Below are 25,921 nucleotides of genomic sequence, written 5' to 3'. Positions count from 1 at the left end.
TTCATCGCCCCGCACCCGCACCAACTTCGACACTCCATCACCGGATTCCTGTATCTGTACTTGCTACTCACCTTGCTAATACAACCGTCTGCGGGCAGCCTCTCTTTCATCATGGCGCAGTCAGGATATTCCAATCCGCTCAAGAAGTTCAAGTGAGCACACCGCTGTCGTGAATTGGTCTACATACTGATGCGCTTTAGGCTTGTATTCTTAGGCGAACAAAGTGGTATGCAGAGGAACCACACCAAGAGTGAAGTCAAAGGCTAACTTCTGGCGCAGTCGGCAAAACGTCTTTGATCACACGATTCATGTACGATTCGTTCGACAACACATACCAAGCCACAATCGGAATCGACTTCCTGTCAAAGGTGCGCACTGCCACAGCAGAACACCGTTTTGCCCCGACTAGGCCTTCTAACTGTGACGCAGACCATGTACCTCGAGGACCGGACGGTGCGCTTGCAGCTCTGGGACACAGCCGGCCAAGAACGATTCCGCTCCCTCATTCCCTCTTACATCCGCGATTCCAGTGTGGCAGTCGTCGTGTACGACATCACCAACAAGAAGACATTTGAGAACACGCGCAAGTGGGTGGACGATGTCCGAGGAGAGCGAGGCAACGATGTCATTATTGTCCTCGTTGGTAATAAGACGGATCTGAACGATAAGCGGGAGGTCACCACAGCGCAAGGAGAGGAGGAGGCGAAGAAGAATAACCTCATGTTCATCGAGACGAGCGCTAAGGTGGGGCATAATGTTAAGGCGCTCTTCAAGAGAATAGCACAGGCACTGCCGGGAATGGAGGGCGAGGGACAACAAGGGCAAAGCCAAAGTAAGTCAATCATGTACGTATTGGACAAGGTCGTACTAACTCGGGTTCCAGTGATCGATGTGAACATCAATCCTAGCCAGCCGCAACAAGAAAGCTCATGTTCTTGTTAAATGCATCACGACTATTGAACGATTCGGGTTCACTTCCGCTACAGCGCTTGTAATTATTTGGGTACTTTGCAACTGCGAACGTCATTGCGAGCAAGGCGTTTCGGGCATCGGCTGCATCTTGGGATAGTCAAAGACTCGGTAGACTCGTAATCTCTAGTGCATCAGCGCAGGACCGACTGCATCGCCCGGTGACGTCATGTTGATTGTTTCGCTTTTCGCTTTTGAACTGGTGAGATATGCATTGAAGCCCATCTAATGCGCGTTGCGCCCATGTAAGGCGCATCGGCCAGACTGGAACGCCGGTTGTGGTTCGTTGGAACCCTCGCAGAAAGCGTGCTTTTACATATACAAGAATAGTACACTAGGCCGTGATCATGAAGAGTAGGGTCCATAAATGCTCGCTTGGTGCCAAAGAATGGAGAGAAGTGGTTTACTCGAGGTCGCCAGCAGATCCGCTCTCAGACGGCGTCTTGCTACCGCCGACGGGGATGGATGTGTCTACTGCAATCATCTCGGCGAGGATGTCGAGTACGGGCTGTGGCGTGTTAGCATGCCGCCACAAGACTTTATACAATGGCGCCCACCTTGGGAACGGTCTTGTCGTAGATGTTGATGAGCTCTCTCGGGTTCGGGTAGACCTTCAATGCGCGGTAAAAGCATAGCGCCGCCTCGACATTGTCCGCGCCTGGGAACGAATCTGTTAGCAGCTACCACGCAATCCTGCGGCCAAGACGTTGCCTACCCTTCTGGACCATTCCCTCGCCTTGCGCGACCTCTTGCATGAAGTATGCCTCTACTTCCTCCGGGTCCTTGGGGAACCCCTCCTCGTTCGCACTGGCCACTGCTTCCCGGATGGCCTTCTTTTGTTCTGCTCCTTGCGCCTCCTCCTGCTCCTTTGCGGCACGCTGCGTCCTCTTGGATTCACGCTTGAGCTGCTTGCGGAAGTCGGGGTCGTTTCGTCGCTTGTGGTCAAAGTAGACGGCGTATGCAAGGAAGCCCGTGACGACGGTGCCGACGCTGATGGCGGCGACTGTGGAGGGCTTTAACGATGACGACATTTTGAGGGCAGTTTTGGAGCAGAGGGTCTGCGGTCCAGGGCGTGGGCGTGGGAAGAAGGGGCGGGTGTACAGGAGGGTGTGATTGGCGATGATGGCAGGCGTCAAGGAACTTTTTCCATGTTGCGGAAGGCACGATTGACGCTCGCTCGTTGGCCCGAGCTCCACTCACGACCGCGGTCCCCGGTCCCGCGCCCGTGGTAGGCGACTGCAGCAAGCTACCAAGTGCATAGCTGTCAATTCGACGTCTTCTCTGCACCCTTCCCCCGTCCCCCTTCACCTTCACAGTTCCCACCTCCGGCTTCGGGCAGGCACCATGTCGGACAAGTCAAAGGGCATCTCCCTGCGCAAGAAGCGGGACAAGGACAAGAAGAAACCGCCGCCGACCATCAGCGCGCCGCGTCAGATCAGTGCGCCCATGCCCGCAGGCGCTGGCATTGCAGCACCCAGCATCTCAAGCGGAGGACGCCCATCCACCGACTCGAGCCGATCGCGGCAGAACAGAGGCGATGTCCCACGAGAACGCCCCCAGAGAGCCGACAAGACGGCCGATCTGGTCAAGAGGCGGTACTCGCAGAAGATCACCACGCTGCCGAGCGACTTTGGCAATGGGCCCATGCCCGACATGCCGCAGATACCCATGCAGTTCCGCGAGAAGGACCCGGCGAGGGAGAACCGCCCTCCCGCTGGTGGTGACGGGCGAGGGCCAAGAGTTGACATGAAGGCGTTGCGCGATCCGAATCTGAGGGCAGAGCAATGTAAGGCGCCTTGGCATCACGCCCCCCCGAATATGTACTAAGAATGCAAAGACGTATCCAGCATGCTTGCAGACGCCTCGGAAGAAGACATCCGCCGCTTTCAAGACGAGCTTCGCAAGACGAAACACCGCACTTCCGTTGACCTCCAGACCAATGTGTATCAGAACAGGACCCAGTTCATCAAGATCAGCAAAGAAGCCGAAAAGCTCAAAGGCGAGATGCGCACTCTGCGCCAATTGATGTCCGATCTGACAACCACCCTGGAGCAGACTGCTTCGGCCTCCAACACTGAAACTGACATGACTAACTCTCGGAGGGCCAACAGGAGCTCGATTGGCGATTTGAATCAAATTCGTGCTGGACAGTTGCAGCAGCTGTACCGGGATGTTGAGGGCTCACAAAAGTATCTGCCGCCCATTCCCGGACGCTTCATCATCTGGCGATCCAAAAGATGGTTCGAGCTGGACTCTGCGACACTAAAGGCCAAGCGTCGGGTTCAAATACTGCTGCTCAACGACCACCTTCTTGTGGCTCAGGAGAAGAAGGCACGCAATGATGTTGCAGGTCAGCGAGACGGCAACCGATCTGTTCTGGAGTACAAGGCACAATTATGCTTCCCGCTGCAGGACGTACATGTCACACGTACGCCAGAGGATCGCATCATTATACGACACGGTTCGGAATCCTACACCTACGACACCAAAAGAGAGGATGTGGGAGACAAGATGGCGTTTGTCTCTACATGTCGAAAAACAAAGGACGACTTGCGGAAGAGCCAAGAAGCTGACGTCGAGGAGAAGGACCGCGTCCAGGATTCTTACAACCACCTGCTTTCCCGCGATCCCGAACTTGTGAAGAAAACCGATCTGCTTGAAAACCTGTCCGAAGCCGTTAACAACAACCAAACAAGCACATTTGTTGATGTCGATGGACAACAGCGGAACATTCGTTGGGTGGAAACACAACTGGATCGTCTCGATATCGAGATAGCGCTGCAGCACTTTAATGATGCAGTCGTGGAGGTAGAAAAGCTCAAAGAGCTTGCCAAGAACATCAGAGGTAACGAAATGGCCAAGGCTGTTGTCACATACAAGGTCAACGAGCGCGCAACCAAACTAGCCACCATTCTAGTAAAACAGCTTGTAGAGAACAACAATTGGATTTCGTCTGTTAAACAACATGTAGGCTGGGTTCTTCGTCTAGGCTTCGAAGACCGAGCAAGAGAAGCCTACCTCGAGGCTCGGGGCAACCTCATCAGAACGCGTTCACGGTAGGTCCTACCCTTCACTCTAGTCGCACTAAAGCTGATTATGCATCGCAGACAATGCATCTTCGAGGGTAATCTGCCCGACTACATTTTTCAAATATCATACATCTACTTCACCATCATCAAGAACACTGTCGACATGTTCCAGAAATGTTTCCCCCAGCAGCTCATGTCAGCATGCGTGAAGTGGGCAAAGGAACATGTGGATCAGTTTAACATACTCCTGAAGAGACAGTTGAGCAGCGTAGATGAGCACAGCAAGTTGTGGACAGAGTGTATGCTCCTGGCCCATGATCATGCGCGGATGCTAAAAGAAGTGGGACTCGACTTTTCGGAGCTGGTGGGGAACGGAGTGAGAGATAGCGACAGGTCGCCGGTACAAGAGCCTGTTGGGTTGGGGCTAAGTTAGAGGTTCTGAGGCAGTTGACACAAAAAATCCTCGATCACATTCCGACAAGGTTGGTGCTACGTGCTGCGCCAACACAAGATATAACCAACAATTACTCTTGCTATTATTCTCTTAGTGTCTACCTTCACAGCTCCTTAATTCCTCTTTTGCCTTCGTCAGTCAGCCTTCATCTTGCTTTATAACTTACCAGACAGTAAAACGAGCTACTATTGTCAGTAAGCTAGCAGGTCCTACTTTCCTACCCTTAATACTTACTTTCACTTTGACTTCTCAAGACATGCCCTCACTCTCAGCCTTGTGAGCACCGCATTACAACACGCTAGTTATGTTAGCGGGTATAAACAAGCCGTTTGCTCACAGGAGTCTCCTTCACTCTGAGTAAAGGTGGGGTCTATAAGACTATCTCGCCTGCTGCCTCTGGCTCTCTGGCCCCTCCCCCACACACTCGAAACAACGGCGAACACAACCAAAATTTGACGCGACACGACACACATAAAAACAAGCGACCAGCCAACATGCCTACCGAACAAGAAAACGTTCAGTACCTGTACTTGGTACTGACCAACGGCAGCCACATCCCGCAGGTGAGTGACCTCACACTTATCCAGATCGATTTGCTCTTTGCAGGTATTTGCATATTGGTAGCTGAACTGACAATCCTTGCAGATCGACTGGGATGCAGTTGCTGAAGCTCTGGACCTCAAGAAGGGCGCAGTCTCGAAGCGTTGGTCCCGCCTCAAGAATTCCATGGATGCTGGAGAAGCTCCCGGCCCATCTGTCTATAAGTTCCTATGGCTGTGCATCAAGCACTCTACTCGCGACAAGGTCAGTGAATAGGCACTTCACCAGCGCCCGTCCATGCCCCAGGTGCACTTTCACTAACAGTCAGGCAGGTCTTGAACTGGAGTGAGATCGCTCAGCAGTGCGGTACCACGGTTGGCGCGGCTTCCAAGCGCTACTCGCGCATGAAGCAAGCCTTCGACGCCGGCGATGCTCCTCCAGGTAGTGCTCAAGGCACACCCGCTCCGAAGACCTCGGCCAGGGCTACACCTAAGAAGTGCAAGGTTCCGAATACTACTAGTGACCTCACTCCGACTCCGAAGCGTAAGCGTGCTACCCCAAAGAAGAAGGCTGTCGAGGAAGACGACGAAGAGCATACCGACATCGAGTCTCAGCTCGAGCATGACGAGGACGAGGAGATGCAGACCCCAAAGAGGGCCAAGGTCACGAGCAAGATGCGCACCAAGAAGGAGGCTAGCATGTCCGTCTCCAATTCTGAGGCCAAGACTTTCATCAAGGGCGACGTTGAAGATGCTTTCAAGGACGACGTGGAGGACGAATCCAAAGACGCGGAAAGCTTCGTCGACGCCCAGGAGTGGGTCAACGACCTCGTGGCTGGCAGCACCATCGGTGATGACGAGGACCATGACAGCCGTGAGCTCTCTCCTCGCTTCATTTGAGACCTGCGTCGCTGTGATGTCATGGACCAGTCGCTAATTCTTCAATGGGCAGGTGTCAACGATTGGCTCAGTGAGGTATAGGTCTCGACAAAAAGCATTGATGCGACGCAAACGTCACGATTGGGCGCAGCTTGGGGCGTAAAGTGTTTTCCACGGCGCATTGGCATTGGAGAAGACATGTGGTGATCCATCAGTTTGGTAGCATGGCGACACTAATGGCACTTGGCTACTGTGGGCGAGCATTCGTATTCAGGGCACATCCGTAGGTGCTTTACGTACTTACTCTCGAGTATCCGCCCCCGTCACATGGCGGGAAAATCCACAAGACCCTTCGTCCTCTGCTCTTTCCATGATCTGTGAAGCACCTTCCTGCGAATACCAAAAAATAACAGAACCACAATATCGTCTGGGTCTGTAACTCGAACGCTTGACACTTTCCATCACGATGATTGCAACGTGGTTTGCCTTTATGCGCAAGAATTGTCCAAAAAGGAAAGGTGTTGGCGATGGATGAATCAAATGTTGAATATGTTCATCGGATGTTGGATCATGTGTGCTAACTTTCCTGTCTGGATTCTTGACATATGTAATTTAAATATTGAGTCCATCACATGATACATTATGGTATTTCAACCGATTTGAGTGCGGTTGGTCCAGATCCTTGTTCATTAGTGTAGGTAGGGAAGCAACTGACACTGACACAGGAAAGAGCAAGTAGGTGATGCACACAAGCAGACACTGACACCCATATCGAAAGGACATGTGCACTACAGTCTCGAGTTGTGCTGAGCTCCTCCTTGGCACTACATCTTGTGTCCTGGTTCGACGACTGCTCAAGGCTTCAAAACTAGTTTACCTGTGGTCTTCCTACTCTCGATATCCTGGGTTGCGCGCACGATATCGCTGAGTGGGTACACATCGTGAATTTTGACATTCAGTCCATCCTTCTCGATGAACTTCCATAGCTCATTGGCAGCTTTTTGAAGTTCCTCGCGAGTGGCGATGTAGTTGAACAGCGTCGGACGCACAACCTTGACATTCTTCGCCGAGAGTCGACTAGAACGATGTAAGCAGAGGAGGAGAAAAGAACAGCCTGAAGAACTTACGCAAGAGCAAAGCCAGTAACCGGACCGGATGCGTTTCCAAAGCTCACCATGGTACCCTTCCTCCTTACGACAGCGAGTGAGCTATCAAATGTTGACTTGCCGACAGAATCAAACACGGCGTGTACACCCTCTCCACCAGTGATCTCCAATACTTTCTTAACGAACAGGTCTCGATCGTCCTCAAAGTACTCCAGTACGACCTCGGCACCGTTGTCCTTGGCTAGCTGACGCTTTTCTGGTGTGCTCGCCGTCGCAATAGTCCTTGCGCCAACGGCTTTCAGCAGCTGGCATAACCACAAACCTACACCGCCGGCCGCAGCAGTGACGAGAATCCAGTCGCCATTCTGAACAGCGTGAGCTTCCCTGATCAAAGTGACGGCAGTCAAAGCCTGAAGGAGGGAAGCCGCGGCGGTCTTCGTTTCGATGGAGTCCGGGATGGGAATTGTGTAGTTACTGGGCGCAGCCGTATACTCTGCATACGCATACTGTCCCATGTAGGCAACACGCGTGCCAACTGATAGATCAGAGGGCGCGTTGGGTCCCACGGCAGCAACGGTTCCAGACCCTTCACGACCGAGGATGTATGGGAATGAGGGTGGGTTGTATACACCAGAGCGGAAATATCTAACGTATGTTAGTTCGACGCGCAAGATTATTGTCGAGCAGTAGCTCACGTGTCAATGTAATTAATCCCAATGAATTCGTTCTTGACTAGCACTTCGCCTTCCTTTGGCTCGGGGACGGGCACATCAGTCTTGTACTGCAGCACATCCGTACCGCCAGTCTTTTCAATCTGCACAGCCTTCATCGTCTTTGGTAGCGATGACATGTTTCGAACAGGAAACGTCCGTGATCCAAGCTGTGATTTCAAAGAAGCGAGTCTTGCAAAGGCAATTGTGGAAGTTGAGAGCAATCTCGTTGTGCGAACAGCCGAGGAACCTAGACTCATGAGTCCTTGGGAGTATTTGAAGGGTGTGGTGCGTGAAAGAAGCCAAGGGAAAATGTGTGCGGCACTTGGTTGAATACGATTGACATACTCAGGGCGTGACACTATTCCCGATTATCGTTGTTGCGGGGGAGAAGGCCCCGCCCCCGCGCACGTCATCAACAGCGGCATTTGCGAATGCATCCGAACCGAATGGATATGTTTCGCAAGTTCAAACGCCTCTCACCATACACTACAAACCGGTAAGTCGGTAAGAAAGTGATTGCTTCGTACCTGAACAGATTCAGAACAAATTCAGATGACATAGAGGACAGGCCAACCGAAAATGATCCAGACATAGAGTGTGAATAAACCATTTAAATATTCTTCCGTCTGTATGGAAAGCGGCCCGGGAACATGTGGTATCTTACAATTTGCTGAAATATCAAAACACCGCCCCGCTAAATGCAATGGTATCTTCCCGACCCGAACGCCTTTTGAACTCCAAAGCTCATCATCGCATGCCGCGAACTTCATTACACTCTGCTGGCTAAGCCTCCCTGCTGAAAGTCTTCAGGCTTGAACTGTCTGAGCTCATTGTCCTGAGGAATTCCTGCATTCATCGAACTGATTTCGTCCTTCTCTTTCATTGCCCTTCCCTTGTCCAGTGCAAGGCCGGTATAGGATCGCGGGAGGTAGTGTCCAGGGTGCCATATCGCGAAGACGATGAGGACGAGCATTATTGGGGCTGCATCGAAAACCCAGAAGCACCACTCGTGATGCTGGAGGTATTTCAACCCGTAATCCTTGTCGTGAGGTATCTCCATGGTGCGGTAAATCGCCCGCAGTGCGATGATGATGGACGACAAGTTGATGGTATAGGACAATTTGCGCCAGAGTTTCATGTCGCCGAGATCGAAAGCGCGCCAATTGCGCGAGATGTAAAAGTAGCGACATGAGATGACGCTAAAAGACACGAAGCACATCATCTGTAAAATGAGACCAAGGACAAGGATGATGCGACCAGGGAGTGCTTTCACCTCCGCCGACTCAATAGTGCGGTCTATGGATTTGTCCTTGTCGTAGTGCGTAGATATTTGACTTGCACCAACGAGTTGGATGAGGAATGAGAACAGGTCGAAAATGACAAATGTAGGTGTTATCCAACGCGGGAAGCACCACAGGGTCTTGAAGTTCAGGGCGTAGGTCGGACAGCTGAACCAGACCACTCTTGAGAAGGCGGTATAGCATGCCGCAGCCAGAAAGGAGGGTGCTAGTAGTATCATGACCCAGGAGACTAGGAATGGAATGTCCTGATGCTCATGGAAGGCAGAGACGACACGGCAGATGTGGCCTGACGTGAGGCTGAATACGGCAATCATGGCTGCCCAGAAGAACCATGATCGTGTTCGGATGTACTGGTAAACCGAGAAGAGGCTGATGAGTGTGAACAAGACAGCGCCCACGATGGCCAGTGGTTCGCTAGGGTCGTATATGTAAGGATTGAGAATGTGATGCTGGGAGGCTATATAAGGTTAGTCGCATATAGTGGGACGATGGAGAGATAGTAGGCTCACAGTTGCCGGCGAAAGCCCGTTTCGGTAATTCTTCCACCATTAGTCTCGTGATCATGGTGCTAGTCTAAGGCAGTTCCGCTGGTCGTCGCGCTCAACAGGTCACGGCCAGAACGCAACATCCATCGCTCTCGCGGGGCGGAGCATCCACAGTAGAAGTAGGCTCAGCGGCGGAGAGAGGAGCAAACGCCATGGCTAAGAAGGGCGGCGCCATTGTGTTATTCTTAAGTGACTCCGCTCTGCCGAGAGGATAAGATGCTTGGCGGCCTTGAGCCTGCGCGGAGCCACCAACCCGTCCTTGCACCGCGGGCCTTGTTAGCATGTTCCACTGCAATCAAAGCCTGGCCGGTTATCGTTGCAACAGCCCCGTAACACGATGTATCCTTGGCTTGTCCTTATTTGAAGATTTTTGGTTGCGCCAGCTCAACACAGCACAGAAATACAGTTTGTTCAGAAACGACAAGCCGGCTCATGGCATTTCGTGCTGTGCAAAGTCCATTGGCACGTATCACGTGGCGGCTTGGCTTGATGAAAGACGCGCATTCGATCGGCCGCGAAGATGAACCGCTACCCCGAGTCTGGCCTGGTGGCATTGGCAATGCCAGTCCACGACGCAAGGCAAGTGTTGGCGCCGCTGCGAGCCGTACGGAGTTTGTTCGTGTCACAATTGAGTCGTTATGGTATCAGTAATGGGAGAAGCGCGATGCTTAAGACTTCCAGTGTGCTCAATTCGCTGCCCGCCGCTGCTCTTGAGGCTTGATTGCCGAGCATCATGGGAAAGCTGCTTCATCTTGGTGAATACATCTACGCGCTCGTGGCATGTCTCTGTGCGGCATTTCTTTGCATGTGTCTTGGTGGTGGAGCGCGTTTGGCGGGGATTTTTTGAGGGCGCTGAGGCTTGAGAAGATTTGAGGCGCAGGGGCGGGGTCAAACGCCGCCCGCTAGGTATATCCCAGCGGAAGCACAGAGAGGCTGCGCAAGCGGAAACATCGTCATTATGTATCCCTTTTGGGTGTCGCAGATCTCTCTTTGCTTCCAGATATGGACGGCATGAGTAGTTCGCCATTTACATCAGGGGCAGTCTCTAGAATGTTTGCAGATTACATTTCATTTCTTACTATAAGCATGCTACTCAGATGGTACATTCTGTGCTGCGGCGGATGACCGGATCGTGGAAATGTGAAGCTGACTGACCTTGAAAATGAGACATAAGCATGATGTATTGATTCCGGGCCGAACGACCTGTCTATTCCGGAAATCACGGAACCGCATGCATCGAGGAGAGTTTCAGCACCTCGCGAAGGGGTCGCTCCGCAGAGTGAGAGAGCAATGCCTTATTAGCCTTTGGAAATTGACGCTTACTCGTCATCGAACTCATCCTCCGCAACCTCTTCACCAGCAATGTCGCCCTCGTCGTCTTCGGCGAGGCCCTTCTTGTGCCAGTGCCATGCTTTTGGCTTCCTCTCCATCCACAGCTCATTTGGCAGGAAGGCAAAGAAGCTGCACAGCGACTCATGCACCTCATCCATGATAGTAATGCCGATATCCAGAATCATGACTGTAGCATCAATCTTCATGCCAATGAAGCACTCGTTGAGCACACTCTCCTCAACCCAGAAACCGTAGTCCTGACCAGCACTAGCTCGCTGAGGTTTGCCGATGTGGTACTTGTCCCTGGGAAGATCCCATTCGTCGCAGTCGTTGTCAATCCAGGTCTTGCACAGGAGCTTGCCGATGGGTTCAAGTTGGCCGAGCTTTTGTCGGACAACTTCGCTCTGCTTTTGGAAATGATCCTTGGTGGCTTCCGTGGGCAGCTGGATGTCGATTACCTCAAGGCTTGCAGATACTTTCTCCATAACTTTAATATCCTCCACCTCTACCTTGTTGTACTGTTCTTCTGAGCCCAAGATAGCAACTCCCGTTGCAAACTTGATCTTCGCCTCTTCCTGTCGGATGCCAGTGTCTTCGAACTCGATGCCCTCCGATCTTATCTCGTTCGCCCACGATTGAGTACCGGTGTACATGCCAGCGTGTGCGCCGCCGAAGATGGTGCTGGCTGACTTGTTGAAATCGCCAGGGAGAGCAAGTCCAGCTGCGTAGACTTTGGGTAGTTCTTTCTCGGCGAGATCACAGATCTTTAAAGCCTCCTCCAGCTGTTGGTCGTACTCCGGGCAGACCTTGTGGTAGCGTAGATAGTTGTAGAATGATCGAGGCACTTGACAGGCGTTCTTAACCGCATTTGGACTATACCCAAAGTGAACCGGGAACCAAGAAGAGCTGTTGATATTAGTGAGAGGCTACAATAGCAGGTGATGGTGATAGTTGCGACTAACAGGAAAGCCCGAATAATAGAAGCGAAGTCAACCAACCAATGGTCTTCATCTGCACGATCCCAAGGCACTCTGTGAGTAGCCCTCGCGATAGCACGCTCCTCTGCACCCATCTGGGCAATCTCTTGCCTGGACAGACCTTGGGCGATGCGCTGACTAGAGTCAACGCCTCCCATCTGCATCAGCTTGTCGAAGACCTGCGCATAATCCTGATGCATGCGACGCTTCTCCTTGAATCGCTGAATGGCCAACTCGATCCGCTCGACGAACGGCTTGTCTGGACTGTACATGGCTTCTTCTTCTGCGGCTTCGTCGGGCTTCACAGGTGGCTCAATATAGTTAGCCTCAAAGCCAGTCGGCTTCATCATGTTCTTGCTTGTGCCTGGGGGATACTCGGCTTTCTTCTGCGGCAGCGGCTCGACAGGAAACACAGCGGGTTTTCGGGTGCGTGGATCGTACGCAACATCGTTGTCCTCTTCGAAGAAGTCTTCATCAAGGGCGCACTTGCCCTGCAATGGGATCTTACGCTTGATAGTCTTACCATCAGTAGAGACTTCGAGCAATGAGCTCTGGCGAAGAGCGGTGACAACAAGAGCTTTGGGCTTGTAGCTTCGCATCTTCTTGAAGCCGACAATGCGGCTGACAGAAACGGGATTGTTGTCGCGGCCGCCGCAACACTGGAGTAGATGGAGGTCCGTCGGCAAGTTCTCATCGGAGAAGTAGAACTCAACCTGTACTGATCAATATGAAAAAATGGAATGGCGTAGGCTCCACACTCACTTGACGACGGATTGAATCTCCTTCAGGATGGTCGAGGACTGCAGACTGCGCAGGGTTGGTGTCGTTGGCCTCAATCGCTGGACCCTCTTGGGTCAACGCGATCGCCCTCTGAATTGTGTCGGTTGTTGCCATGTTGGTTGGTGTTCTTCAGGCAAGTATCACACAGTCTTTCAACGAGGAGGAGAAGGGTAGAAGAGATGGAGAAACAGGTAGAGCAGAAGCAGGAGATACTTACATACCACGTAGGGGGAAGACTAGAGAAGCAAACGCTCGGAGCGGGTACCTGCGCTCGCGGCCTGGTACAGGTGAAGTTGGTTGGCGGTGTAAAGGCGGCGGCAGGCACGCTCGACTCTCACCTCCATATCGGCGACGGTATGGCGAGTGCACTCTCATAGCGAGTCATAGGAAAATACAGGAATATGCTGGCTATTCGCACAATCTCGGAGACAACCAGTTGCTTTGTGATGGTGGTATTGATACCCTGCTGCTTCACTGCGCTGGTGTTCTTCACGAGCTGACAGCCCTATCAGTGCTGGATCAAAGTGTGGGCAAGCCCATGTACATGGTTGGCGGTATGGAAAGACGGTCTAATAAGCTCTTAAGCTCTTACAGTGGGTGAGTGGTCACATGTGCATGTACCGACGTCCCTGGGTAGTCGCTCCTTCTGTCTACGCTGCATGACTCGTACTGGACCCTGAACTTGCTCGCTGACGGCAGCGGGGTCCTCCAGAGTCCTACTAACCACCAGCCAACAAGCACACACAGGCCTTTACTGTACACTAAAGGCCCGACTCTGCTCTCGCCTTACACCATGGCTACCAAAACCTTCGACGCGTCGAAACTGCAGAGCTTCGGCAATGCCGCTGCCGGCCAGTATGCATCCACCTGAGCCGCCTCGCTTGAGCTCTAGCTGACAGTACCTCTCCAGCGACGGTGTCCTTAGCGACGAAAGCGGTGCTGTCGTGGTAAAGCCATGTACCGTTGCTGAGATTGCCTTCTATGAGTCTGTAGCTGCCTCACATGCTGATCTCGTTCCTCACCTACCAACATTCATGGGCCAGTTGACCCTCTCCGCCGAACAGACGGCCGACACGGCCGTGGAGAGCGGCACAATACAAACGGGAGACGGCAGCGTGGAGCGTTTGCATGGGAAGAAGCTTTCGACCGAGCTCCACATCGTCCTCGAGAACATCACAAATGGGTTCAAGAAGCCAAATGTGCTGGATCTGAAGCTTGGCGCACAGCTGTGGGACGAGGACTCGAAGCCAGAGAAGAGAGCAAGGCTGGATGCCGTCAGCGCGGAGACAACCAGCGGCAGCCTGGGCTTCAGGATTGCAGGCATGCGCACTTACAAGGGCACGCCAACTTGCGACGCGCCCAAGGAACTGCAGAAATTTGTCGAAGTAGACAAGGAGGGGGGCTATTGGGTCTTCAACAAGATGTACGGCCGCAAGTTCAGCGCTGAAGACGTCGACGGCGGCTTCGTTTCCTACATCTTTCCTGGCACCAAGTCGCAAGCGGAGCTCGAGCGGGCGAGAGAAGTGCTTGCTTTCTTCCTCGGCGAGGTCAAGGATATCATCGAGGTATTTGAGAAGAAGGAGAGCAGGATGTACAGCGCGAGCATATTACTTGTCTACGAGGGTGATGTGGACGAATATGCAAAGACCAAGCAGATTCTGCGGTCCGCGCACCCAGAGGGCGAAGAAGAGGACGAAGACAACTTACCGAAATTGGCGGCGGTCAAGATGATTGACTTTGCACACGCGACGTGGCAGCCAGGAAAAGGACCCGATGAGAATGCTCTGAAAGGCATGCGGAGCACAGCCAAGATATTGAAGCAACTCCTTGACAAAACAGAGAAGGAAGTGGATACAGCGGATGAGTAGAACCAAGTGCTTTTCATTACTTCCAAAGGTAACATATAGATCGTAGAATGCCTTATACCCATGTTGCACACCTGTCGGCTCTGGTTCTTCTTTCATTCCGTGAGTCGTCTCCGGAAGGGACACTGGCGAGACCCGCTCGAAATGGTGGAATCCATTTTCTGTATGAATTTTTCTTCATTTGCCCTGCCCTCCCCATGAAAGCCTCCATTACCCAACTTCCCCTCCGCTTCTTCCCTTGCAGGTTCCTCCAGGATGACTGGAAACTACCCCACCAGACCAGGCACATCCTCCGGCCAAGTGCCCAGTACCATTGCATTCCCTGGAATCATGCCTGGCTGAGGACTCAACAGTCGGACTTTCTTCTTTGCCTCGTCTACATCGGCAACATAGATGTATCCCTTCACGCTCGAGTCGCGAATCACATCCTGGGAATCCGTGGGCGAAGCGGTTGTGATTGCCAAAAGGGAGTTTTGCAGGGAAGGTGATGGCGTGACACGCGTGTATATGCTCGCCAATGACACGTTGCTAGGGTCGTATTCGTCGTAGTCACCCGAGCGATACAGCGCTCCTTCATCACCTGCAACACATTGTTAGCATCATCTTGCGCACTGCAGCTATCTTGAATACACATACCTTCCACAATCTGGAAAATGTGCAAGTCTCCAAAGTCACACGTTTGACTACTCGGCGCCAACGTGTTATCACCATGGCCGAAGAAGTACTCTCGTACTTGAGCGTGTCGAAGTGCTTTCATGTATTCTTCTGGGCGGTTGACGCAGCCACCGGATTTGTCGAGGCGGATCACGTTGACACTTTCGGAGGGATCGCGGTTTCGGTATTTCCGCGAGAGGTCTGAATAGAGGCGTTCGGAGCCGAGTGTAATGAGGACGTTCACTGTAAATCATGTTAGCGGGGTTTCGCCTGAGAACATGTACCGCTCTATGTAATGAGTCGCTGCTGTTGTTGCATGAAGATCGGTACTGCAGCTAGGCCGGGATGATGATTGGGCAGTGGAAGGCGACAAAGTCAAGACATCACACGCACCAGAAAACTCGGAAACAATATGCTCTATGTTCTCGTAGACGCCATTTCTTCCCTGGCTAATAGCGCCCGAGCTATCGATGATGAAGCCAGCTTGCTTGCTCAACTTGTCCTCCTCCAGTCGACTTGTGACTGCCAATGCCATGCGTGTCACGAGTGGCTTGAACACTTTCCCTTCCTCTGGGTCCTTGAGTCCGTAGTGATACACCAACGGCATTTTGACTGGTATTGGGCTAGGTCCTGAAATTGGACTACTGCCCCACCCCTCCTCGATGTCTACTATTGACGAGTACGCAGCAGCCGAGAAAGAGCCCGGGATACTGAGCATGCCCTGTCTCGGGTCGAGATTGACGACCATTGGTTGCCGACTAGTCTTGGCGGCGTACGATGTCATGACCTTGACCAGTGACGTTTTGCCAGAGTGCTCTGGTCCGACAACCAGCACTCTTGGACCCATCTCTGCGCTTCCACTGGACACACTCTGGTCCCTCAGCAGCTCCAGCGCAAAATGCAAGTTCGCGCAGCTCATCATGGGCGTCTCTTCTGCAACATAGTCCGACTCGACTTCGCCACCAATCTCCAGCTTGCAGCCATGCCACGTAAAAACCGCGCCTTTCGTGCCTTGGAAGCTGTACGTTGTGGATGGCGCGAGCTCGGTGCCGAAGAACTCTGCAGTGCCAGACTGTAGCTTGATAGTCAGCGTGCGAGCAAAGCTGACTTCGAAGCGATATTCGGTGTTTGCAGCAAGATCTTGCGTGCGCGTGACGGTGGATGTAGGGGCGTTGAGCGGTTCGGCGGGCTGTGGAGCCAGGTTCAGGCCTGGTAGGGAGAGCATCTTGGTCGCAAATGTGGATCAATTGTGCTGAGTAAGCATGTCCAGATGGTTGTTACAGCAGCGCTCGGGCGTTTCTTGTAGATGTGGCTATCACTTGTCCGAGGAGGTTGTTGTTGAACGAGAAAGAGAAGGCTCGCGCTGCGGGAAGGAACGATGCTTGTAGCTTGAGCACGGGCCACCACGTCCGGGACGCACGTTTATTGGTGGGGCTGTGGGGTGCTCTTTGGGTGCACTGTGCACTTTCGGAAAGCCACTTTGGTCCAGTTGCGAGCATCCATTCCAGGCAAGAATTGTGCTCCTGGCATTTTGAGCCTTGTTAAGAACATCCCAGTCTGCTGCCACCATGTTCTGAGCCCCCTTTGTCCCTTCTTCCTTTTCTCACAGGGCAATGCTGAGCCTCCCTCGCTGAGCGTCCCACTGCCATCTGTTTGTCTCTGTACTTCTCTCACCTATTGTCGCTCTCAGCGGGTGCTCTGTATCTTCACACCTTTGCGTTTTCGGGTTCCCGCTCAGCTGCTTGCCCACGATGAGAGCTCCCACGTCCAGCTTCGTCACTGGAGCCTCGCTTTTCCTGACGGGCGTCTTGGCGGGCGTCGACAATGCTGGAGACCAAGAACCCATACGCGCCGCAATCGACCCGCTCAAGTTCAAAGCAGCATGTCCAGACTACAAAAACTACGCTATGCGGCCACAGTACGTCAGCACCAACTGTGCTCCTCTCCACTACTGACTGTTCTCCAAGCCAGCCTTACAGCAATGGCTCAATGCATCTACCATTCCAGAGGCCTTCCAAATACTGCCGCACTTTCGAGTCACCCATGGTTGAGAGGGTCATTGAAGATATGAACGAGCGGATAGAGGATAAGGACCTGGCTCGCTTGTTCGAAAACGCCTTCCCAAACACACTAGACACGACCGTGAGGTGGCACGTTGATAAGACGGCCAAGCACAAGACATCGAGAAAGAGCTGGGACACGGATGCATGGACCGGCCCTCAAAGCTTCATCGTCACAGGCGATATTAATGCAGAGTGGTTACGTGACTCTACAAACCAACTGGCGCAATACCAGCTCCTTGCAAAGAAAGACAAGGATATCCACCAGCTGATACTGGGAGCCATCAATACGCAAGCCGAATATGTTATCGGATCGCCATACTGCAATGCCTTTCAGCCCCCCCCTCCAAGCGGTCTTCGTCCGACCTTCCAAGGCGATGGCGACACGGTACATCCCGTGTATGAGGAGTCATTTGTTTTCGAATGCAAGTACGAGTTGGACTCACTTGCGCATTTCCTCTCGCTGGCCAACCAATTCTACAATCATACCGGTTCCACAGCTTTCTTAAATAGCAGGTGGCTCCTTGCATTAGACACGCTTCTAGACGTCCTCCACGATCAATCGAAAGGGACATTTGACGACAAGACCGGATCGTACCAAGGCAACGAGTACACCTTTCAGCGCCAAACAAACATCGGGACGGAGACGCTCGGTCTCAGTGGTATCGGTAATCCACTCAACAGTGGCACGGGTCTCGTCCGCAGCGCCTTCCGACCGAGCGACGATGCCACAATTCTAGGCTTCCTAATTCCTGCCAATGCAATGATCAGTGTCGAATTGAAGCGTACTGCTTCCCTTCTCTCCAAAGCCGGCAAGAAGAACATTGCCAAACAAGTCCAGAACTGGGGTGAAAAGATCGAGAAGGGTGTCATGGAGCATGGCGTAGTTACTCACAAAAAGTATGGTGAAGTCTTCGCTTTCGAAGTTGATGGTTACGGCTCCCACATCCTCATGGACGACGCAAACCTCCCTTCCTTGCTGGCACTGCCGCTGCTCGGCTTCGTCGACGCGTCCAACGAGATCTACAAAAACACACGCAAGATGATTCTCGAGAAGTCTGGTAACCCATACTACTTGACTGGCGACGAGTTTAGCGGTATCGGTGGCCCTCACGTAGGTTTACAAAGCGCATGGCCCATGAGCGTCTTGGTACAAGCAATGACCAGCGACGATGACGAGGAGATCATGAAATGTCTCGGCGCAGTGAAGAATGTCAGCATGAACGGACTCATCCACGAAAGTGTAAATGTCGATTATGCAAAGAGTTATACAAGGAGCTGGTTCGCGTGGGCGAATTCCGTCTACGCCCAGACAATCCTCGACTTGGCGCAAAGAAAGCCACATTTGTTGTTTGGCGAGGGGGCAAAGGCGTATACTCTCTAGTCTATGCTTAAACAGACGTCAAATTGCTGACAATGTGTGCCATATGAAGTGTAAAACTGATTCATTGTGGGATCCATTGAATCCAGCTAGCCCAACATTACAATCGACATAGTAGCCCTATAGAAGCAAGCCAAACCATATCACCCCCAGCCGTGCCCGTAAGTGAGAGGAGGACAATGTATGCATATACAAGAAGCAAATCCATGAATCAAACGTGCAGCTCCAGTAATGGGTATAATGTCAAGAAGCGTAGAGCGTAAAAGTAAAAGGGATACCGCCAAAAACACAGGCTAATTAGTGATGTGAAGAGGAGTGAAAAAGGGGACATGACAAGGTTCAAAAAAGGGGGTATTCGGGTTCGTTCGAAAAGTCGTTGGTAAGTGTCCTTGGACATGTGCGCTCAGCCGTCAAGGTGCAGTCGCTTTGTTGTGCGCGGCCGTCTCAGTGCGTCGTCAACCTCATGTCGTCTCGCGACACGGTACTGCGCAGTCGTTCTGCCGTCCTTCTTCTGGAAAGCGAGCGATGATCACCCTTGCCTTGAACGACAGCAGACCAATCTTCCCATTCGCTCGCTACTTCGGTCAGGACGTTGCCCATGACCTGCGCGCTGGCCATAAGGCCGTGCTGTTCGCCTTCCAGGATTCGTACCTCGCACTTGCGCATCAACTTGCCGAGCCAGCGTACATTGTCCACCGGAACACGAGAGTCCTTGCTGCCGTGATGGATAACGACAGGGCGGTTGATGTCTTCGTAGCGGAAACCAATAGTCTGCTTAGTCTCGAGACACACCATGAGATCTGTAGCGGGATTGGCATGGGCGGTCGCGCGGTCCCAAATTGCAAAAGTAAGGCGCTCGTCGAATGCACGCTGATGCTCGCGTTCAGCTAGCGTCAGCTGCTCTTTGTGGCGTTGTTGCGCTTCGTAGTTTGCGTCCGGGCCACTCGACGGAGCTAATGTCATGGAGCTTGCATGCGGAAGGACTTGATCCATGAGCATCATCGACTCACGACGGTTATCCTTCAGTGAAGGACGTTGTGTTTCTGCGGTCACAGTCTGGGGGTATATGCTCTTCCGTCTAGTCTTTGGCGAGTTCTTTGGACCTGATCGTTGCAAGCTTGCGCTGGTGGCACCCAGGAAGGTGGAGTTGGCAACCTTCAGTAGGGAAGGAGGAAGAGCACGCAGGAAGCGCTGCGATCGAGGAAGTTGTTGGGTAGGTGGAGAGTCCTGACTGAGGCCTATTGGCGCCATTTGAGATGGCGGTATCCATGGTGCCAGTAGATGCACACGCCCTCGGATATGTTGAGGCATTCGCAGTGACGTTGCGAGAGCGTATATCGCTCCTGCAGAATGCGCCAACATGGAGAACTTCGTGATCTTGAGAGCTTGGCAGATGATTAGGACATCGTCTAGAAGCAAGTTAGTCTTGTCACTTATTGGAATGCGCTTGCGCATGAACTCACCTGGCCAACTGAGAGGAGTCCCAGTCTGGTCTACCTGACTCCCTCCAACTCCAGGCCGGTCTGGTGTGATGAGCCGTAGCTTTAATGTAGCAGCCAGCTGATCGTAGAAGGCCATGACATATCTAGTCAACCCCATGCCAACGCAAACGAACACAGCAAATCCACTGGGATCACCGACCTCTGAGAAGGATATCACTCTGCCTGTTTGCGGGTGGCGAATCTTTTGCGACAAACGCGACGAGTTGAGATAGCTGTCCACCTCGAGGTCGATCGAATCCACACTTGCAGGTCGCTCCTCGATGCGCTCCTCCGCGATGGGCCGAGGAGGCCTTTGTACTGCTCCTACACCTAAAGCGGCCGCTTCTTGTTCCATTCTCTCGACTTTGTCATTGTGTCTTTTCTCCGCTTTGGCCGGCAAGTCTGGATGCGACCAGCGTTTCTTCGTGAGGGTTTTCTTACGCTGAAGCTGAAAACTGTTGGGTGCCGACAATGGCATAATCATGGAGTGATGCCTCGCACCAATATCTGCGCTGGCAGAACGGACGGATGGCGGCTTTAGGTCAATGCCATCCGATACACTCGAAGAGTGCTGGTGGCTTTTCGTGGTTCCCATGAGTGTTGAGGAAGTGGCTCTGCGCCCGACCGCAGAACGTCCACCTACCGTCGCCGCAGAGCTCGAGCGCCTGGTCAGAGTGACACTGGAATTCGTTTCCTTACTTGATGCGACACTGATACTGGGTGGCGGAGGTGACCTCGCGCGCGGCACTTCTATTGTTGGCGTTGGAGGTGAAATTTCTTCGGCTTTTTGGACAGCGAGATTGTAGTTGATCGGGAGTGGGGTAAGATCGTCGCCATCATTTACGGTCAAGCTTCTGTGTCTCGAGTGGCGCAAAGCGTTCGACTTGAAGATCGTGATGGGTGCAGGTGCGGGCTTGCGCGCTTCAGTCTTGTCGACCACTATCTCGGCATCAATTGGCTTTTCTGCTCCTGCCTCTTCCCTGGTAATACCAAGAATTTTGTGCGCTTTGGTGGGGTCCTGGACCTGCACCCGCCGTTCTGACGCGCTTGACACAATTGAGGTGGGGGAAGCTTCAGGGCTCGGGATTACTGAAACTTGGGGTATGCCAGATGCAGACACCCCTGCATCAATACCAACAGGCTGCTTGCCGGCCAGCAAGTCGCGACGCAATTTTTGCTCCCTGAGCTCACGTATCCTTTGTGCAACCTCGTTTTCCTCTTCCTCCAGTTCCTTCAGTATTTTATCTTTCGTCACTACTGCTTCGACCAACTTTTCGGGCTCCTTTGCGACTACCTCGGGCTTTTGCTGTTCCTTGCGATTAGCGCCGCTAGCGCGACTCTTTCGGCTCTTTCGTGTAGGGCTGCCGGCATGCTTCAAGGATGAGCCACGCTCAGGGATGATGCCTTGCTCTGAGGGACTTTCGCCTTCAGGGCCATCCACCAAGTTGATGCGGAGTCGGCGGGGGCTGTTACTCCTGTCAGGGTATCGCTGTGCAAATCTGGAAGGTTCCGCGGGGAAAGGTTGGTCCTCCTCTCTCGACGTTGGCTCTTCCTTGATCGTGTCCTCATAAGGAAACAATGGGACGCTGTTCTTGCGCGGGGAGTCGTGTGCCATGGCGTCCTCTGAGTTGTGTGTGGTATGGCGTTTCCGTTCCGTCTCCTTCTGTCGCAGCCGCTCGCGCGAGCTCATATACATGAGGCCTCGGTGGACTTTCCCACTCCTCTTGCTCTCCGACGAAGATCTCGCACTGCCACCAGAGGGTTGCCTGGGAATACCAGCCTCGATGCTGATGTTGCCTATACTCACCGCAGAGTGGTTCGAGTGTGTCGAGTGCAGCGATGCAGAGCTGCCACTGCTTCTTCCGATGTAGCCACTCAACGAATGCGACTTGTCCTTCTTCTTTGGCGCAGTGAGGGGGGAGAAGCCCGAGGGTGGCTTGGAGGTTCGGATGACTGGCGGCTCGCACGCGTCGTCGGGGAAGGTGTCGTTCTGCTCCCTTAGCGAGTTGCTGTACACAGAATGGTCGATTGAGCTCCCATCATGGCCTGCAGTCGAGTTCCTGGCCGAATGCGTGTGTATGCTGGTCTTCGCCGACGCCGGATGGCCGTTGTTGTAGCCGACAAGGAGGTTCTCGAAGTGGTCATGCGCCGGTGCGGAAATGGCGGACAGCTGGTCGATGAGAGACGAGATGATTGCGGGCGATGCAGCCTGCGTGTGCACGTAGTTTGGCGAGCGTCTCCCTTTGGCCGAGGGGGGCGACGGCTTTCGCGGCGGTCGCAAACTTTGGTTCGGTGGAGCATTTGCGGCATCGGCGTGGACGGCTGGCACCGGAGGGTTCTTTTGCGTCTGGACGTCCATGCTGCCGGGCGTGCTACTTGAAGCTATGCCGTGGACGTCAAGATATGTCGTTCTTGCATGCGCGCGATGTGATGGACGACGATCAGTGCATAATCGGCATGCGAGGTGCTGCAGTCGGATGCAGATGCAGGGCGCGTGTGCACATGCGCGTCGCGAGATAGGCACTCCAAAAGAAAGATGCTGGCGATGAGGCGAGAGACACTGAGCGGAGAGAAGGACTGCAGACTCGAAGTCTGTCAAGTTAAATTAGCACTTGCCATCCATGGCCCGGTCGCACCTGCCCAGAGACTCAGGGATGGAAAGCGCGAGAGCTTGGGATCTGCCCCACTCTACGCTACACTAGCCGAAATAGTTTCAACAAGCTTTCTTATTTTATCGCGGCCACTCGCTCCCAGTATTGGAGCGCCCAAACCCGGTAGTCTATCCAGTGCGTAGCATGGTTGGGCACAAAGATCTAGCCTCGTTCTCATCATTTCTGCAGCTGCTTGTTTCCGATTCACTCAGCGTTCCCATGTTAATATTTACGCGAGCGCGAAACGCGCCCAGGTTCCACGTGCCAGGCATCCAATTACATGCTTGTTCATCTCGCAACTCTTGGGCACAAAGCTGATCATTCCTCCCGAACCACTTCCAGAAGACTGGGCTACCGCGCCGAACCACGACAGCCGCTCGCGCGACCTCGTACCGGTACTGCCTTGTTGCACGCAGATCTTTTGGTATTGAGCACGGATCGAAACAATGCCGGGGCTTGCGGTATGCATGAGCATGATCCGCTCGCTTGACCTAAGTGGGATGTGTATGCACGTTCTGGGGCCCTTGCATACCCGATCTTTATGTGTTTACGCGTAGCCGCATTGCGAATTTCACCATTGTCGTTTAGGAGACGCCGGCTTTCCTCATGTCACTCATGATATTCTGTCCTTCACCTGCAGCAAGAGCTTGTACATCCAACAGCTCTTAATCATGAAGAGCTATTTATACAGAGCATAACATGTTTGCACGGGGCCGGACTGATCATAGAGAAACACACGATTCGGACTACAATCGCTTCATCCGTTCGACACCCCTCGATGACACTACCGGGCTCTCCTTTCGCCTCATACATCGTTAGCACCCCCAAATACTGGCTCGATCTATTTGGCATACCAAACGTCTAGAATAGAAGCACACCACTGCCAAGATGAGCGACACCAGACTTTCGTCCTAATATGTCCACCTGTGTTCAGTGACTCAGCACACCATCAGGGACTTCCTGTAGTTTCTTGGCAGCGATGCAGTCGTGTCGACTTTAGATCGCCTGTCATTACGATCTAGGGTCATGTCAACCTTAGGCCGCCTGTCAATACTATCGGGGGAAGTGGGACCTCAACCTACATCGATTAGTATGCGACTACTTTCGCTTGGTGCAGTGCTAAACTGCTAGGTTCTTGCGACGAACAAGGATATATGAGATTCGTCTGGAAGATGAAGTGCCAATCGCTCTAGCACGCCAACCGGAGAGCATCTCGCAGAGGCCGAGTCGTAAAAATGCAGGTTGGGAAACGGATAGAGCGATGTTGCTTATGGGAAAATCCAAATACACCAAATCCAGCGAAGCATGGCCTTACGAACGAAAATATTCCAACATAGTATATATCAGTTCGTCGCAGCCACAGAAAGGGTAGCTGAATCTGTGCGTGGATGAACAAGCAGCTTCATGATCGACAATGTCAGACAGTAGGCTGCTTAGCGTAGACCGTTAGGGGGCATTTACGGTTATACGGCGGATGGAAATTTGCATTACGTGCGCGATTCAGTATGCGCCAAAATTGTGTTAAGGGTATGCATCGTGAATGAAAGGAGATGCAGCATTGATTGTCATGATACGATAACGTTTCGTGGAGTTCCAAGGTTAGACGATAGCAGATTATGTGACAGTGTAGAGGCAGCTATGTGCGAAAGTTGGCGCGTGGCTACGTCATTGCTCACTACCTGGATTCCACCACCAAACTCGCGCTGAGAATCGTCCTTCTCACCATGCGCGAATCTTGAATCTCCTATCAACTACCTAACAAATTCTTCGCCTGCAACCAGCGACATCAAGTCTGAGCCACAATGTCTCTAACATCGCTTTTGGCCCCCTTCACTGTCCCTCTGGCCTCACTTCTGGCAATACCCATGCTGTCATCATGGAGCACATCACTCAACCTCATTTTCCTGTCGTTGGCTTGGACAACTATTGCAGCAACCTATTCACCGCTACAATTGGAGGCTTTTGCGCCACTGTTCATTCGGCTCACTCTTTATGTCTTCCCTTCCTTAATCTTCCTCTTGTTCGACATCGGCGTCCCATCTCTTTCCGCCGAGTTCAAATCGCAAGGTCAACTTGGCATCGCAACGAAGCAAAAAGGTGGAAAGAGGAAGATGTGGAGAGTCGCCGGATGGAGTCTGCTCAATGTGATTCTGACTATCGCAATCCAAGCTGCGACTGAGTTCTTGGTGACAGACGTGCTGAGGATGAGGAGCTTGTTGCAGATCAAGGGCAGTAAGTGGGGGTTAAATCATTTGCCGTATCCGTGGACGATGCTTAAGCATGCTGCCATGGGGTTGGTGGCGCGGAATGTAAGACATCATCACGAGGTTCATTACGACTTGGCTGATTAGAGGCAGGTCCTTCAATACTACATCCACACACATCTGCTGCACTCAACTAATGGCGGTAGACTGGCAGATTGGCATCAGAGCTGGCATCATAGTGTTACGATCCCATATTCCTTCGTGGCCAACTACGACCATCCAGCATGTCACCTCTTGCATCGCTTTTTACCATTGTATCTGCCAGCTATTGCCTTACGCATGCATATTCTGACTTATCTGTTCCTGATTGTACTCTTCAGTCTCGAAGAAACGTTCGTATATTCGGGGTACAACATCCTCCCCTCGACTATCATGCTGAGAGGCATGGCCAGAAGGACAGATGCACACATGATGAGCGAAGGAGATGGAAACTTTGGTCCGTTGGGCGTTCTGGACTGGGTGCATGACACCACGCTGGGCAAAGATGTTGTTGACGACTTGAAGGCGGAAATGGAAAAACATCACGTGGAGGAGACAGCTGGTAACGCGATCGACGGAGCTGGAGACGCGGCGAGTGGGCTTGCTGGAAAACTGAGAGGGAAGGCTGCGGGCAAGGGTAGGAGGAGGAAGTGAGTGCGTGACGAAGGTCCATGAATATAACACATGTCGATCTTTGGCCATGCTTGATAAAACTAGGGTCTGTCGGCATGAACTGCTGGCACGTGTATAGGTCGAACCAATGTGTGTGTGTGTTCTCTCCCTTCGATGCGGTGTCTGGCATTCTGTAGAAAGCTGTGCAGCGGTCGCGATACCCTTGGAGATGGCTTTCTTTGTGCTAGTATGTAAATACAATATGTAGAGGCTGTTTGACGCTGCGAGCAGTTCGATGGTGGTGAGGCTGTTAATCGTGATTCTATTGCGCTGATCAGTACCATGCACCT

General features: G+C 52.7%; 12 protein-coding genes across 12 annotated transcripts; 6 read left to right on the top strand and 6 right to left on the bottom strand.

The window, feature by feature from the left end:
* Positions 1-20: 20 nt before the first annotated feature.
* SNOG_14076 (hypothetical protein) lies at positions 21-1,094 on the top strand. Its single transcript, XM_001804224.1, has 5 exons — positions 21-152; positions 201-226; positions 280-368; positions 430-832; positions 884-1,094. The coding sequence occupies exons 1-5, from the start codon at positions 112-114 to the stop codon at positions 940-942; spliced, it is 618 nt and encodes a 205-aa protein (XP_001804276.1). The 5' UTR covers positions 21-111; the 3' UTR covers positions 943-1,094.
* Positions 1,095-1,372: 278 nt separating this feature from the next.
* On the bottom strand, positions 1,373-2,000 carry SNOG_14075 (hypothetical protein; the record flags this gene model as incomplete). The annotated part of the gene is made up of 3 exons (XM_001804223.1): positions 1,373-1,477; positions 1,527-1,639; positions 1,685-2,000. The coding sequence occupies 3 exons, from the start codon at positions 1,998-2,000 to the stop codon at positions 1,373-1,375; spliced, it is 534 nt and encodes a 177-aa protein (XP_001804275.1).
* A 313-nt stretch (positions 2,001-2,313) lies between these two features.
* Positions 2,314-4,431, top strand: SNOG_14074 (hypothetical protein; the record flags this gene model as incomplete). The annotated part of the gene is made up of 3 exons (XM_001804222.1): positions 2,314-2,728; positions 2,828-4,025; positions 4,077-4,431. 3 exons carry the CDS (start codon positions 2,314-2,316, stop codon positions 4,429-4,431), a joined length of 1,968 nt encoding a protein of 655 aa, XP_001804274.1.
* Positions 4,432-4,946: 515 nt separating this feature from the next.
* SNOG_14073 (hypothetical protein) lies at positions 4,947-5,891 on the top strand (the record flags this gene model as incomplete). The annotated part of the gene is made up of 3 exons (XM_001804221.1): positions 4,947-5,015; positions 5,098-5,256; positions 5,325-5,891. 3 exons carry the CDS (start codon positions 4,947-4,949, stop codon positions 5,889-5,891), a joined length of 795 nt encoding a protein of 264 aa, XP_001804273.1.
* Positions 5,892-6,542: 651 nt separating this feature from the next.
* On the bottom strand, positions 6,543-7,826 carry SNOG_14072 (hypothetical protein; the record flags this gene model as incomplete). Its single annotated transcript, XM_001804220.1, has 3 exons — positions 6,543-6,947; positions 6,998-7,621; positions 7,672-7,826. The coding sequence occupies 3 exons, from the start codon at positions 7,824-7,826 to the stop codon at positions 6,725-6,727; spliced, it is 1,002 nt and encodes a 333-aa protein (XP_001804272.1). The 3' UTR covers positions 6,543-6,724.
* Positions 7,827-8,230: 404 nt separating this feature from the next.
* SNOG_14071 (hypothetical protein) lies at positions 8,231-9,554 on the bottom strand (the record flags this gene model as incomplete). The annotated part of the gene is made up of 2 exons (XM_001804219.1): positions 8,231-9,447; positions 9,500-9,554. 2 exons carry the CDS (start codon positions 9,552-9,554, stop codon positions 8,459-8,461), a joined length of 1,044 nt encoding a protein of 347 aa, XP_001804271.1. The 3' UTR covers positions 8,231-8,458.
* Positions 9,555-10,854: 1,300 nt separating this feature from the next.
* On the bottom strand, positions 10,855-12,738 carry SNOG_14070 (hypothetical protein; the record flags this gene model as incomplete). Its single annotated transcript, XM_001804218.1, has 3 exons — positions 10,855-11,740; positions 11,830-12,557; positions 12,607-12,738. 3 exons carry the CDS (start codon positions 12,736-12,738, stop codon positions 10,855-10,857), a joined length of 1,746 nt encoding a protein of 581 aa, XP_001804270.1.
* Positions 12,739-13,417: 679 nt separating this feature from the next.
* Positions 13,418-14,492, top strand: SNOG_14069 (hypothetical protein; the record flags this gene model as incomplete). Its single annotated transcript, XM_001804217.1, has 2 exons — positions 13,418-13,483; positions 13,524-14,492. 2 exons carry the CDS (start codon positions 13,418-13,420, stop codon positions 14,490-14,492), a joined length of 1,035 nt encoding a protein of 344 aa, XP_001804269.1.
* Positions 14,493-14,755: 263 nt separating this feature from the next.
* Positions 14,756-16,452, bottom strand: SNOG_14068 (hypothetical protein; the record flags this gene model as incomplete). Its single annotated transcript, XM_001804216.1, has 3 exons — positions 15,537-16,452; positions 15,126-15,386; positions 14,756-15,069 (listed from the first exon to the last, which is right to left on the bottom strand). Exons 1-3 carry the CDS (start codon positions 16,366-16,368, stop codon positions 14,756-14,758), a joined length of 1,407 nt encoding a protein of 468 aa, XP_001804268.1. The 5' UTR covers positions 16,369-16,452.
* A 442-nt stretch (positions 16,453-16,894) lies between these two features.
* SNOG_14067 (hypothetical protein) lies at positions 16,895-18,587 on the top strand (the record flags this gene model as incomplete). The annotated part of the gene is made up of 2 exons (XM_001804215.1): positions 16,895-17,061; positions 17,123-18,587. The coding sequence occupies 2 exons, from the start codon at positions 16,895-16,897 to the stop codon at positions 18,585-18,587; spliced, it is 1,632 nt and encodes a 543-aa protein (XP_001804267.1).
* A 441-nt stretch (positions 18,588-19,028) lies between these two features.
* Positions 19,029-22,424, bottom strand: SNOG_14066 (hypothetical protein; the record flags this gene model as incomplete). The annotated part of the gene is made up of 2 exons (XM_001804214.1): positions 19,029-21,089; positions 21,186-22,424. 2 exons carry the CDS (start codon positions 22,422-22,424, stop codon positions 19,029-19,031), a joined length of 3,300 nt encoding a protein of 1,099 aa, XP_001804266.1.
* Positions 22,425-24,518: 2,094 nt separating this feature from the next.
* SNOG_14065 (hypothetical protein) lies at positions 24,519-25,613 on the top strand (the record flags this gene model as incomplete). Its single annotated transcript, XM_001804213.1, has 2 exons — positions 24,519-24,948; positions 25,204-25,613. The coding sequence occupies 2 exons, from the start codon at positions 24,519-24,521 to the stop codon at positions 25,611-25,613; spliced, it is 840 nt and encodes a 279-aa protein (XP_001804265.1).
* Between the last annotated feature and the right edge of the window lie 308 nt (positions 25,614-25,921).

Source organism: Parastagonospora nodorum (genome assembly GCF_000146915.1).
Source record: "Parastagonospora nodorum SN15 chromosome Unknown scaffold_29, whole genome shotgun sequence".
NCBI lineage: Eukaryota > Fungi > Ascomycota > Dothideomycetes > Pleosporales > Phaeosphaeriaceae > Parastagonospora > Parastagonospora nodorum.
This window is presented reverse-complemented; position numbering and strand designations above follow the sequence as displayed.